At 36.4% G+C, this 13,481-nt stretch overlaps 1 protein-coding gene across 1 annotated transcript in view; it reads left to right on the top strand.

Annotated features, from left to right (window-relative positions):
• FANCI (FA complementation group I) overlaps positions 1 to 13,481 on the top strand; it is a 141,555-nt gene that overhangs the window by 75,503 nt on the left and 52,571 nt on the right. Inside the window, exons 14-18 of the mRNA XM_007946090.1 lie at positions 705 to 835; positions 1,497 to 1,567; positions 2,970 to 3,084; positions 5,091 to 5,213; positions 11,621 to 11,689. Of these exons, the coding sequence (XP_007944281.1) occupies positions 705 to 835; positions 1,497 to 1,567; positions 2,970 to 3,084; positions 5,091 to 5,213; positions 11,621 to 11,689 (509 nt within the window). The remainder of the gene's footprint in view (positions 1 to 704; positions 836 to 1,496; positions 1,568 to 2,969; positions 3,085 to 5,090; positions 5,214 to 11,620; positions 11,690 to 13,481) is intronic.

Raw genomic sequence — 13,481 nt, 5'->3', positions numbered from 1 at the left:
TTCTTTGCTCTAGATGAGGAGAGACCCATCGTTGCATCTAGATGGCAGCTTGCTAGCTTTTAAGATCCCAGTCGCTACTCGCCAAAGTAGGAGGTGAAATAATGTTTTGTATAGTATGTTATGCCAATTGAGATTTCTAAAATTCTTGAAGGAAGATGTGTTATGCTTTAATCTTGATAAGGCAATATTTTGCTTGCACATAATAAAAATTTATACATATATTGATTTTATTTGAGCTTGGAAATATGAATACATTGTGTGGCACTTATCTAGGCAGTATAATGAGTTATATCTTGTAGTCAGACAGTTTAATTTTTATACTCTAAAAAAAGTTCAAGAATTCTGATTACATTGGCCATAAAAAAAAATATATAGGGTCAGTAGAAATTTATATTGCTGTATATTTAAGGAGCTCTGGTGATGTAGTGGGTAAGGCATTTGGTTACCAACCAGAGGGTCAGCAGTTCAAACCCACTAGCTGCTCTGCAAGAGGAAGGTGAAGCAGTCTACTTCCATAAAGATTTACAGGCTTGGAAACTGAGGTGGGAGTCACAATGAGTTGGAATTGAATCAGTGGCAGTGGGTTTGGTTTTTTTGATTTTATGCTTGACTTATTTGGAAAGGAAACAAGACTTTTTACATTTCTTTCTCCAGATTTATTTTCAAGTTATTTGAGACAACTGATAAGAGCTTCTGTTTTTCAGACCTGCTCTCAAGTATCGTCATGTATGCACCTTTAGTTCTTCAAAGTTGTTCTTCTAAAATCACAGAAACTTTTGACTATTTGTCCTTTCTGCCCCTTCAAACTGTACAAGGACTGCTTAAGGCAGTGCAGGTAAGGCCATTGACTCCTCTAAGTAACTTACCCAAAACTAAAGTTTAACTGTCTAATGAAGTTTGATGTGTTTCATTATAAAACTATGTCTAAGAAATCCTATTCCCCTTGATTCTAAAATATGAAACTTTGTGTTCAAAGGGCAGGAACACTGTGCTAGACTCTTTTCCTAGCTCATTCCTCTTTACGCCACTATTATTAAGTCAGTGAAGTAATTAGAAGTCTCTCAGAAAATTATTAATTGAGATTAATAGGTTTACAAATGTTTTCACAATTAGTTAATACTAGCTCTGGTAGCATAGTGCCTAAGGCACTTGACTGCTAACCAGAAGGCTGGTGGTTCAAACCCACCAGCCACTCCTTGGAAGGAAGGTTGGGCAATCTACTTCCGTAGTGATACTGCCTCAGCAACCCAAGGAGGGGTCGCTATGAGTTGGGTCCGACTTGACAGCACATAACAACAACAACAACAGTTTAAATCTAGTATTTCAAAGTATGTATACTATTGGCCTTATTATGAAATGCAAAAAACGTTGAAATATGTATGTAAAACAGAACCAAAGTTCCTTACTTTAGCCATGTGGTAACAGTATTGAGTCAAAATAAGCTAAGGCTAGTATAGTCTTGCTCTGTTTTTACCCACTGATTTTTCCTTTTTCAGCCCCTTCTCAAAGTCAGCATGTCGATGAGAGATTCCCTTATACTTGTCCTTCGGAAAGCTATTTTTGCCAGGTAGGTAGCATCCCTTGGAATCGTAGGAACTAATGCCTTCTGATACTGGAACTGAAAGTTAACTTTGCCATCTCCCAATACAGCCTGCTAACAGCAGTCATGCAGATTGACCTTACAGAACACTTTTCATCACATGAGGCATTGTGCTAAATGCCTTATGTGCTTTATCTCATTTAATTCTCAGAGCAACCCTATGAAGTGAGAACTATTACTATTTACAGATAAAAAAAATATATAGGCATAGAGAAGGTAAGTGACTTTCCAAAGATCACACAGTAGTAGGTGGTAGAGCTAGGATTTTAACATGTATCTGTCTAATTTCAGAGCTTGATGATCTCAAGTACTCTGTTGTACTGCTCGTAGAATAACCATGAAAATAAGGTCCTGATGCCAAATACTCTGCTATCTGAGCTAGCAACAGTTCAGAAGGGGAAATCATCTGAATTCAGAAGAATATATTAAGAAACTCAGTTTAGTGAACATTGGAATTATGGTCTAATAGCTAGTAGGGTGAATAAATTGTTGAAGGACCCAAGTTCTGTTTGAGGTTCAGCCAATGCCTCCTGACCTGTCTTATTTCTTAGTGTATAATATAAATTAAGGATTATATAATCTAAAAATACTAAAAATTTGGTGATTTTAAGAACAAGATTCCCAGTTATTATCACATTGTGCTTATTATAATACACTCATGGAATCCTGAGAAACAGCTCATAAGTAGCCATATGCTGTTGTCCCTGCTCTGGAATTGCCAGTTTTCTACGTTCCTCACTACATGACTTTAGGCTGAGGATAATATATACATGGGTTTTTTTTAGCTGTTTTAACATCTGTAGTTGAATTAATCATTTATCCTCGGTGAGAAGATTAGTGTGTGATTTTTCTAGATGGAGAGTCTTCATAACACACTGCATTCTTCTGTGAACAAATAGAAGGGAAGTTTACTTTCAGACACAGTGAAAATCAATTTTCTTTGCTGTTCAGTACTTATATTTGCGTTCCTGGTCCATTGTACAGCCTTACAGCACTCTTACTCTCATTCCCCTCATAGACTTATCAACAGGATAGAGAAAAGTACAGATAGTGTCATGAGGTTAAGTAGATAATGAAAAAGGAGAACTGGTGGCCCATTGGCTCTTGGCTGCTAACCAAAAGGTCAATGGTTTGAACCCACCAGCTGCTCCACAGGAGAAAGGTGAAAAAGTCAACTGAATTCCTGTATTGCTGATTGCTTTGAACAGGTGATGCCTTATTTTTGAGTATGTAAATTCAATTAGGTTTGCTTTATTCTTCATTGCTTATACATATTCCTTCTTTGTGTAGAACTAACTGGATTTTTCTGACCCAGAAACCTAGTCCTGTGAAAGCAGAATTGTTAATTTCTTCTCTGTTCCTGAGCTAGCCAGCTTGATGCCCGAAAATCTGCAGTTGCTGGGTTTTTGCTGCTCCTGAAGAACTTCAAAGTCTTAGGCAGCTTGTCATCCTCTCAGTGCAGTCAATCTATTGGTGTCAGTCAGGTAAGGACGGCTCGTACTAACTTGTCTGATGTGCATTGATGCAAGAGTTGATGATTTGCAAGCTTTTTTCTTTTATTCCTATCTGGTTATAAAAATGATCCTGAAACCAAAGGGGTGATGATGATGATGATGGCAACTAACATTTATTATAGCAGTTTTGCTGTGTGCTAGATCTGAGCTTTCCAGTATTACAGCCATTAGCTCCATGTGGCTATTGAACTGAACACTTGGTTGAAATGTGGCTAGTCCAAATTGAGTTGTACTATAAGTGTAAAATACACACTGGATTTTGAAAACTTAGGGTGAAATAAAAGAATGTAAAATTCTTATTAATATTTTTTATATGTTGAAATGATAATATTTTAGATAGGTTAAATAAAATGTATTTTTAAAATTAACTCCAGCTCTGGTGGCATAGTGCCTAAGGCATTTAACTGCTAACCAGAAGTCTGGGAGTTCAAACCCACCAGCCACTCCTCAGAGGGAAGATTGGGCAATCTACTTCTGTAGTGATACTGCTTCAGAAACCCAAGGAGGGGTCGCTATGAGTCAGATCTGACTCGATGGCAGTGATTTTGGTTTTGTGTTTTGGTTGCTTTATACTTTTTTTTTTACATGTCTACTAGAAGATTTTTAATTATATCTATGGCTTGCATTTGTGGTTCATATTATATTTCTGTTGGACAGCAGTGTGCTAGATACAATGCTAAGTGCTTTAAATGAAATATCATTTAATCTTCACAGTAATCATCTAAGGATAGATGCTACTATTGTCCCCATTTTAAGAATGAGGAAACTGAGGCTGAAAGAGGTTAAATAGCTTACCCAAGGTCATATAACCAGTAAGTGATAGAACTAAGCAGTCTCATGGTGCTGTGGTAAAAGCATTCATTCAGCTAGAAGCCAAAATGTCAGTGATTTGAGCCCACCAGCCACTTTGTGGGAGAAGATGTGGCAGTCTGCTTTGTAAAGCTTTATAGCCCTGGAAACATCGTGAGGCAGTTCTGTTCTGCTCTGTAGGGTCACTCTAAGTCAGCATTGACACCATGGCAGGGGGTTTGGTCTTTTGATTTAGTCTTAGCTACCTCACTATGCTGGGAGCTTGAGTGGCATATTGTCTAAGGCATTTGACTGCTAACTAGAAGGCTGGCGGTTCAAACCCACCAGCCACTCCTCCACAGGAAGATTGGGCAACCTACATCTGTAGAGATACTGCCTGGGAAACCCAAGGAGGGATCACTGTGAATCAAATGGACTTGACAGCAGTGAGTTTGGTTTTGTTTTTTACCTCGCAATGCTGCAATAAAGAGCTCTGGTAGCGTAGTGCCTAAGGCATTTGACTGCTAACCAGAAGGCTGGTGCTTCAAACCCACCAGCCACTCCTCGGAAAGAAGATTGGGCAATCTACTTCCATAGAGATAGTGCCTCGGAAACCCAAAGAGAGGTCGCTATGACTCGGATGTGACTCCACGGCAGTGAGTTTGCTTTTTTTTGGTTTATGGTGGAATAAGGAATTAGTGATTTTATTATGTAAATCAAACAGTGGATGTTAGTTCTTTGTCATGTCCATTTCTAAACTAAAACTACGTATCTGCTTACTTTTAAACCTCTCAAAAATTTGTGGAAGCTTATGCTTTTTATAGAGCCAGATTCTTCTTACTACTAAAGACACTTAACGAAGTCTTTTAGGTCTTTTAAGTAAAATTCAGTATAGTATGATTACTGGGTACAAATGGCATGGAATAATCAGTATGCCTTCCTCGGCAGCTGACATAGGGGAGGAATTCGTTTTGTTAAAGTACTTGCAAATGCTCTATTTCCAAAGCAGAATAAGAGTGACACTTATCACAGCATGGTGACAATTATAATGTCTGCCTCGATCCTGGCTATTGGCATGCGGGAAAAGCTAAACCTAAGTTTCTTTAATCAAGAATATAGACTCATGTTACTTCCTTAATAAGAAATTACTTTGGTAAAGTAGACGTGAACCAGCCTCTTTATTTCAGGTCCACGTGGATGTTCATAGCCGTTATAATTCTGTTGCCAATGAAACGTTTTGCCTTGAGATCATGGACAGTTTGAGGAGGTGCTTAAGCCAGCAGTCTGATGTTCGAATCATGCTTTATGAGGTAAGTCAGCAGAGTGGAGGGAGTGTAATAACCCCCAACCAGTAATCCTTTTTTCTTTTAATAATTTTCTTTTCTGATTATAATCACTTTATACTTTATATAGTTGAAACACTCTTATTTGATGCCAAAGTTGTTTAAGGTAGGGAATTTTAAGGTAGAGTTGAAACATCTTAAATGTTTATTTTAACTTGAAATATTTAAATTATAATATTTAAATATTACAGTAGTATAAATTTTATAATACTATAAATAATTATAATACGATATATCTTTTGATTTAATGCCAAGGTTTTTTTTTTAATCTTTTTGTTTGTTTTGTTTTTGAGTATGTGTCTGCCATTTAGAACTTCTGTCATCTCTGTAAAACAGTCATACCTTAATTTATTGCTTGTAATTTCAAATTTTTGTTTACCTAAAGTGAAAGGAGCTCTAGTAGTGCAGTGGTTAAGGCATTCGGCTGCTAACCAAAAGATCGGCAGTTCGAACCCACTCACTACTCCACAGGACTTGGGTGAGGCAGTCTGCTTCTATAAAGATTCACAGCCTTGGAAACCCTATGGAGCAGTTCTGCTCTGTCCTGTAAGGTCACTATGAATTGGAATTGACTTGATGGCATTGGGTTTAGATTTGGTTTAAAGTGGTATAAAAATTTAAAGACACTTCAGGTGCAATCTTAGTGCACAGACTTCCTAGATATGTTCAGTTTTACCCCTAACCATTAGTCACTGTTTTTAGAGGCTTATCTTATTAAGTCTGTCCAAAACATTCTTTTTAGTTTTTATTAAAAAAAAAACTTTTTTTTTATTGTGCTTGGTTTTCAACAGTTTACAAAATGTCTGATTAAATGACATAATTTTATTTATGATGACCATACAATTAGCAAAAAGATTTGAGACAGATAAACTGACTTTTGGTTAGCTGAACTGTCATTCAGCTAGTGGGAACACAAGTGTGCAATTATGAAGGATATCCCACTAATTTCCAGCATTTAGCATACCATAAACTTGAGCAAACGTATTTTATAGAAGGAATGAACAGTATTAATTAATCTAGCATGTAAATTAAGCAACACTTATTTCAGAGAGCAGCTATTATAATACCTATATTTCACATTCTTAAAATAACACTTAGTGAGGTACAGTAGTTACCAGGCACTGTACCAGGCACTGGATTTTTCAGTCTTCTTATTAAAAAAAAAAAAAGGAAAATACAGAAAAATCTGTTTAAAAATATCAATAATCCTACTATACCACAAAAAATACATATTTATGCAATATTGACATCATAAGCTTTATATAGTTTTTATCTCTTAATACTATACCATAAGCATTTTCCCATTTCATTAAGTGTTCTTTGGCAACATGCCATAAAATATTCTTTATGGATGTATGGTAATTTATTTAACAGTTTCCTTAATTTTGGATGTTATAGTTGTTTCTTGTTTTTCCACTGTGAACATTGTTGCACCTGAGTATTTGGCCACAATGCTAGGTCAAAGATTGTTGTTGTGTTGTTGTTAGTTGCTGTCAAATCAATTCTGACTCAAAGCAACCCTGTGTGTTAGAATGATTTAAAGTCTTGTGGCACACCCTGGCAAGCACTGACATTTTCTTTAATCATTAAAAAATCTTTGCTCAGCATCCATTCGTGATACAAACTTGCAGTAATTCTCAGTAAACTAGGATTAGAAGACAGCTTGCTCAACCTGATAAAGGGCATGTATGAAAAACCTACCCAAAACCCCAAACTCACTGCTATCAAGTCGAATCCAACTCATAGTGACCCCTCCCTGGGTTTCCAAGGTGGTATCTCTATGAAAGTAGATTGCCCAGTCTTCCTTCTGAGGAGCTGCTGGTGGTTTTGAACCGCTAGCCTTCTGGTTAGCAGTCACATGTCTTAGGCACTGTGCCACCAGAGCTCCCTTGAAAAACCTATAGCTAGAATCAATGGTGTAAGACTGAAGGCTTTTTCCTACAGTTGATAACAAGACAGGGAAGTCTATTCTCAACACTTCTGTTCAACATTGTAGTGAAAGTCTTACCCAGTAAAGTAAACAAGAAAGAGAAAAAGAGGCATACACATTGGAAAGGAAGAAGTAAAGCTGTCTTGATTCACATAGTGTACATAGACAGTCCCAAAGAATCTACAAAGAAAGCTACTAGAGTGAGTTTAGGAAGGTTATGGAATACAAGTTCAATTACCATGCAAAAATTAATTCTGTATGTTAGCAGAAATAATCTGGAAATTAAAATACAATAATATAATAAAAGTTAAATAGGTGTATATTTAGCAAAATATGTGCAAGATATGTACACTGAAAACCTCAAAATACTGCTGAAATTGAAGAAAAGCTAAATAAATGTACACTGTGCCATGTTCACACATTAGAATGCTCAATATTGTTAATATTTTAGGTCTCAAATTGATCTGCAGATTCAATACAGTCCCATTTAGAAACTCAACAGGCTTTTTTTTTTTTTTTTTTTGGTAGAAATTTAAAAGTTGATTCTAAAAAGTACAAAGTTGGTCATTAGAGTTTTGATAAAGATTTCCAAGATAATTTATTGGATGAAGGATGATCTTTTCAATAATGATCCTAGAACAGTTGTTCATTGTGTTTGAAGAGGTCCCTAGAATCACTTCTAGCTTTGATGATTTTGCTGGGAGGACTCACAGAACTTAGCATATATTTGGAATCATGGCTAACATTTATTACAGTAAAGGCTACAAAGCAAAATTATTTATTACAGTTAAAGGCTACAAAGCAAAATTAGCAAAGGGAAAAGGTGAAGCCCAAAGGAAATGAAGTATAAGGTTCTGAGAGTCCCCTCCAAGTGTAATTGTACAAGATGCATTTAATTCCTCCAGCAATGAGTTGTGACAATATGTGTTGTTGTTTTTAGATGCCTTTGAGTTGGTTCCTATTCATGGAAACCCTGTGTACAACCAAATGAAACACTGCCTGGTCCTGTGTCATCCTTATAGTTGTTGCTGTGTTTGAGGTTGTCCTCGCAGCCACTGTGTCAGTCCATATCATTGAGGGTCTTCCCCTTTTTTGCTGACCCTCTGCTCTAACAAGCGTGATTCTGCTCTCCAGGGACTGGTCCCTCCTGATAACATGACCAAGGTACAAGAGATGAAGTCACCCATTCTTGCTTCTAAGGAACATTCTGGTTGTACTTCTTCCAAGACAGACTTGTTTGTTCTTCTCGAAGTCCATGATATATTCAGTATTCTTCACCAACACCATAATTCATCAGTCCTTCTGCCGTCTTCTTTATTCCGTGTCCAGTTTTCACATGCAGATGAGGCAATTAAAAATAGTGTGGCTTGAGTCAGGTGCACCTTAGTCTTCAAAGTGACATCTTTTGCTCTTTAACACTTAAATAGGTCTTTTGTAGCAGATTTGCCCAGTGTAGTACATTGTTTGATTCCTTGGCTGCTGCTTCCATGGGCATTAATTGTGGAACCAAGTAAAATGAAACCCTTGACAACTTCAGTCTTTTTTCCATTTATCATGATGTTGCTTATGGTCGAGATATGAGGATTTTTCTTTTCTTTATGTTGAAGTATAATCCATACTGAAGGCTGCAGTCTCTGATCTTCATCAGTAAGTGTTTCAGGTCTCCTTCACTTTCAGCAAGCAAGGTTGTGTCATCTGCCTATCACAGGTTGTTAACGCGTCTTCCTCCAATCCTGATGTCACATTCTTCTTCATATAGTCTAGCTTCTTGGATTATTTGCTCTGCATACAGATTAAATAAGTATGATGAAACGATACACACCTTTCCTGATTTTAAATCATGCATTATCCTCTTGTTCTCTTTGAACAACTGCCTCTTGGTCTATGTACAGGTTCCTCATGAGCACAATTAAGTGTTCTGAAATTCCCATTCTTCACAGTGTTATCCATAATTTGTTATCCACATAGTCAAATGCCTTTGCATAATCAATAAAATACAGGTAGACATCTTTCTGGTATTCTATGCTTTTAGCCAAGATCCATCTGACATCCGAAAGATAACCCTCAATCCACATCCTCTTCTGACTCTGGCTTGAATTTCTGCAAGTTCTCTATCAACATACTGCTGCAACTATTTTTGTTTCCTTCAGCAAAATTTTACTTGCGTGTGATATTAATGATACTGTTCGATAATTTCCGTATTCTTTTGGATCACTTGTCTTTGGGATGGGCACAAATACGGATTTCTTCCAGTCATTTGGCCAAGTGGTTGTCTTCCAAATTTCATAAACGATCAAGTGCTTCCAGCATTGCATCTGTTTGTTGAAACATCTCAATGAGTATTCTATCAGTTCCTGGAAACTTATTTTTCACCAGTTCCTTCAGTGCAGCTTGGACTTCTTCCTTCAATACCATTGTTTCTTGGTCGTAGCCTACCTCCTGAAATGGTTGAATGTCAACCAATTCTTTTTTGTACGATGACTGTGTATTCCTTCCATCTCAGTATTTTACCCGTAGAATCCTTAAATATTGCAACTCAAGGCTTGAATTTTTTCTTTCAGTTGACAAATGCTGAGCATCATCTTCCCTTTTGATTTTCTCATTCTACTTCTTTGCATATTTCATTATAATACTTTACTTTGCAATCTTGTGCTGCCCTTTGAAATCAGTTCAGCTCTTTCACTTCATTTCATCCATTTGCTTTAGCTACTCTCCATTTAAGAGCAAGCCACCACAATATGACAAACTGGCAGATGAGTGATGGGTAATAACACATGCAAACTGTTATCTTCTAGGGAAGTTGATTAGGAACTCTGGTAGCACTGTGGTCAAGACATTGAGCTGCTAACCAGAAAGTCAGAGGTTTAAATCCACTAGCCACTTTGGTAGAAAGATGAGACAGTCTACTTCCATAAAGATTTATAGGCTTGAAAACGTTATGGGGGTTTCTGTGAGTTGGAATTGACTTGATGGCAGTGGGTAGGCGAGTTCATTAGAGAATCACCACCCACGGTTTTTCCTGGGGACTTGTTATGCTTATATATGTCAACACCCCTCAGCATATACCAAAATTCTGAGCTCTCAGAAAGAAAGCAAATGTTCCTCATAAACCACTTTGTTTGTATAAACAGTTCAGGCATAGTGAGCAAGTCTTATCATTTAGGGAAAGTTTTTTTTTTTTTAATCAGTATAGGGAACTGTTAACCAGCCAGGTTCCTAGAAGCCAGCCAAGGACCAACTTCACAAGGAGGCCTTTCTAAAGATGGGCAGTCTCAGGGTTGCTTTGTTTGCTCTTTTCTGCAGAGTCATCCATATATTAATATATATATATATATATCAACCTTGGTTGGCTCCAATTAAAAAATTAACTTGAAATGGACCATGACTTAAACCTGTTAGGATATTGGTATTCATTTATTCATCAAAGACTTACACAGTACCTCATTGGTTTGTGAGAACTCTTTGTATTTTATTGGTATATACACCTGTGTCATGTTTGTTGTAAGTGTATGCTTGATTGCCCTTTTTTTCCCTATGATTTTTTTTGTCCTACAGAAATGTTAATTTTTCATTGTTATGCATATTGATCTTTTCCTTTGAGACATCTTCTATTTTTATGAGTTCATCTCCTTCCAGTAAGTGAGTTTATCATCCAAGGAGATGATTCTTTTTGCATATATATGTGTGTGTATGTGTGTGTATATAGATATAGATATAGATATAGATATAGATATAGATATATAGGGAGCTCTGGTAGCATAGTGCCTAAGGCACTTGACTGCTCACCAGAAGGCTGGTGGTTCAAACCCACCAGCCACTCCTTGGAAGGAAGGTTGGGCAATCCTACTTCCGTAGTGATACTGCCTCGGAAACCCAAGGAGGGGTCGCTATGAGTCAGGGCCGACTCGATGGCAAACAACAAGATATATATATATCTACACACACACAATATATATACATATATATATTGTGTGTGTGTGTATACGCACACACACATATGGATGGATGGCTTGTATTTTCTTCTTGTTTTTTTTCATACTTGTGTTTTTTATGTTTAGCTATTTGATTCATCTAGAATATTTTTTATAAGATACGTAAGAAGCTAGCCTTCCCCCAGATTAACCAGTTGTTCAAACATACTGCCTCCTTTATGTATACTAAATCAATTTGTATGCTACTCTTTTATTTTGTCTGTAGATTTTGTGCAAGGCCAAGTGTTTTTATTGTTACATATTTGTGAAATATTTCATTACCTGGTAGGACTCATCTCCTTTTGTTTCATCTCTTTCAAAAAAAATTTTTTTTGTCAATTCTCATTTTGTCATTGTCCCGTGTCATCCTCACAATTGTTGCTAAAGAAATATATAGTGTTATTTTAAAGTTGTGATTGTCCAGATCAATCTCTATTAAAGAGCTTATTTGTTTTCTACTTGATGCCTTTTAGGGGTTCTATGATGTCCTTCGAAGGAATTCTCAGCTGGCCAATTCAATCATGCAGACTCTGCTCTCACAGGTAAAATACATTTTTACGGATAAAGAGAAAACACATAATGAAGCATTGAAAGGCAACGCACCTTCTCCAGACTTTTCAAAATATAAAATAATAATTCCCAACTAGTACACTGGTGTATTGTGGATGCCTGGAGTGGTTTTATTTTAATCACTGCTTATGTGTCTGCCATATTGCCATCATCTGACAGTCACCTCTGAGTTAACAGTCTATATCCTAAGGCAAAAGGACATTTTGAAGAATGGTTTGTAGAAGGGCTAGCAAAAGCTATATGTATCTGTTATGTTTTATTTCTGAAAGAAAAAAAGTGAGAGCTCTAAAGCAAATACAGCAGATTATTGACATCTGTTAAATCTGGGTAAAGATACTCATGTATCTGTTATTTTCTATACTTTTCAGTTTTAAAATAATGTTTTTAAATTATGAAATATTTCAAAGGACTAAGACGAGAAGAATTCAGTGGAGAGTATCTGGTGTGAATAAGACCTTTTACACTCAACATTTATTCATCAAGCATTTATTTGATTTTTTTTTTTTTTTTTTTGTAACAGCTTTATTGAGATATAATTCACATAGGTTGCAATTCCCCATTTAAAGTGCATAGCTCAGTGGTTATATAACAAGTGATTTTTTTTCTGACTGGCTTCTTTCACTTATCATATTTGTTTAAGATTCATCCACATTATAGCTTATGTCAGACCTTAATTCCTTTTTACGGCTGAGTAATATTCCATTGTGTGGTATTTGAATCTTGTTTTATTTATATATATCAAGAGAGTTCAAGATGCTGTTTTTACTAATAGTAGTAACAACGATAATGTTTAGCACATATTGAGGGCCAAGCATTTTATTATATTAATATAGTGTAATGTAGCACTTATGTGATGATCCCATTTCATCCTCACAAAAAACCTTTTGAAATAACTGTTATCTCCATTTTTCAGATTTCTATCTTCAGGCTCTGAGAAGTTAAGTGATTTAATTTGTCCAAGGTTGCATAGTTAATAAGTAGCAGAGCTGGGATCTGAGCTCAGATCTTTCTGACTCACGAACCCAAGGTTAACCAATGTGCTATAATGTTGAGTACTAACATGAAAAGCCTCATGTCAAGAGCACTGGATTAACAGTAAGAAGAGCTAAGTTCTATAATGGTCTTCTAGTAATTTACTGAGTAACCCAGGCAACTCTTGAACTTCTCTTGGCCTCAGTTTTTGCCTCTATAATAAAGAGTGGAACCAGAACATTTTTAAGATCTCTTCCTCTTTTTAACATACTGTGAGCTTCCATGGTCTAAGGTAATTCACAGACATACAAGAACCTAACTTTTCTAGATTTCCTTCCTGATGCTGAATGAAAAAATTAAGACTTGGCCTGTCATCACCGAATTTGAGCCCTAAGTTGAGTTTTGATTTTGAAAGAACCATTGACTTCACACTGCCTGTGAAATAAATACTGAAAAATGTCGTGACCTCCTGTGCACATTAGGAATTAGTATGAGAGAATATAATGATTACTAGAAGAGGGACCTTTTTAAAATAATTACTTCTTAAAAATCTGTAAAAACAACCTACATCAAACCCATAGACTTGTTTTCCACTTTTAAAAGTTTGGATAGACTGGTGAGGATGTGGAGAGATTGGGACTCTCATACACTGCTGGTGGGACTGTAAAATAGGACAGCCATTGTGGAAAGCAGTATGGCCATTCCTTCAAAAGTTGGAACTAGAAATACCGTTTGACCCAGCTATTCCATTACTAGGTATATATCCTAAAGAAATGAGAGCCATGACAAGAA

Source organism: Orycteropus afer, unplaced genomic scaffold (assembly GCF_000298275.1).
Source record: "Orycteropus afer afer isolate SDZICR_OR568_19922 unplaced genomic scaffold, OryAfe1.0 scaffold00150, whole genome shotgun sequence".
Lineage (NCBI taxonomy): Eukaryota > Metazoa > Chordata > Mammalia > Tubulidentata > Orycteropodidae > Orycteropus > Orycteropus afer.
The sequence above is the reverse complement of the archived record's forward strand: the minus strand, read 5'-3'. Positions and strand labels throughout refer to the sequence as shown.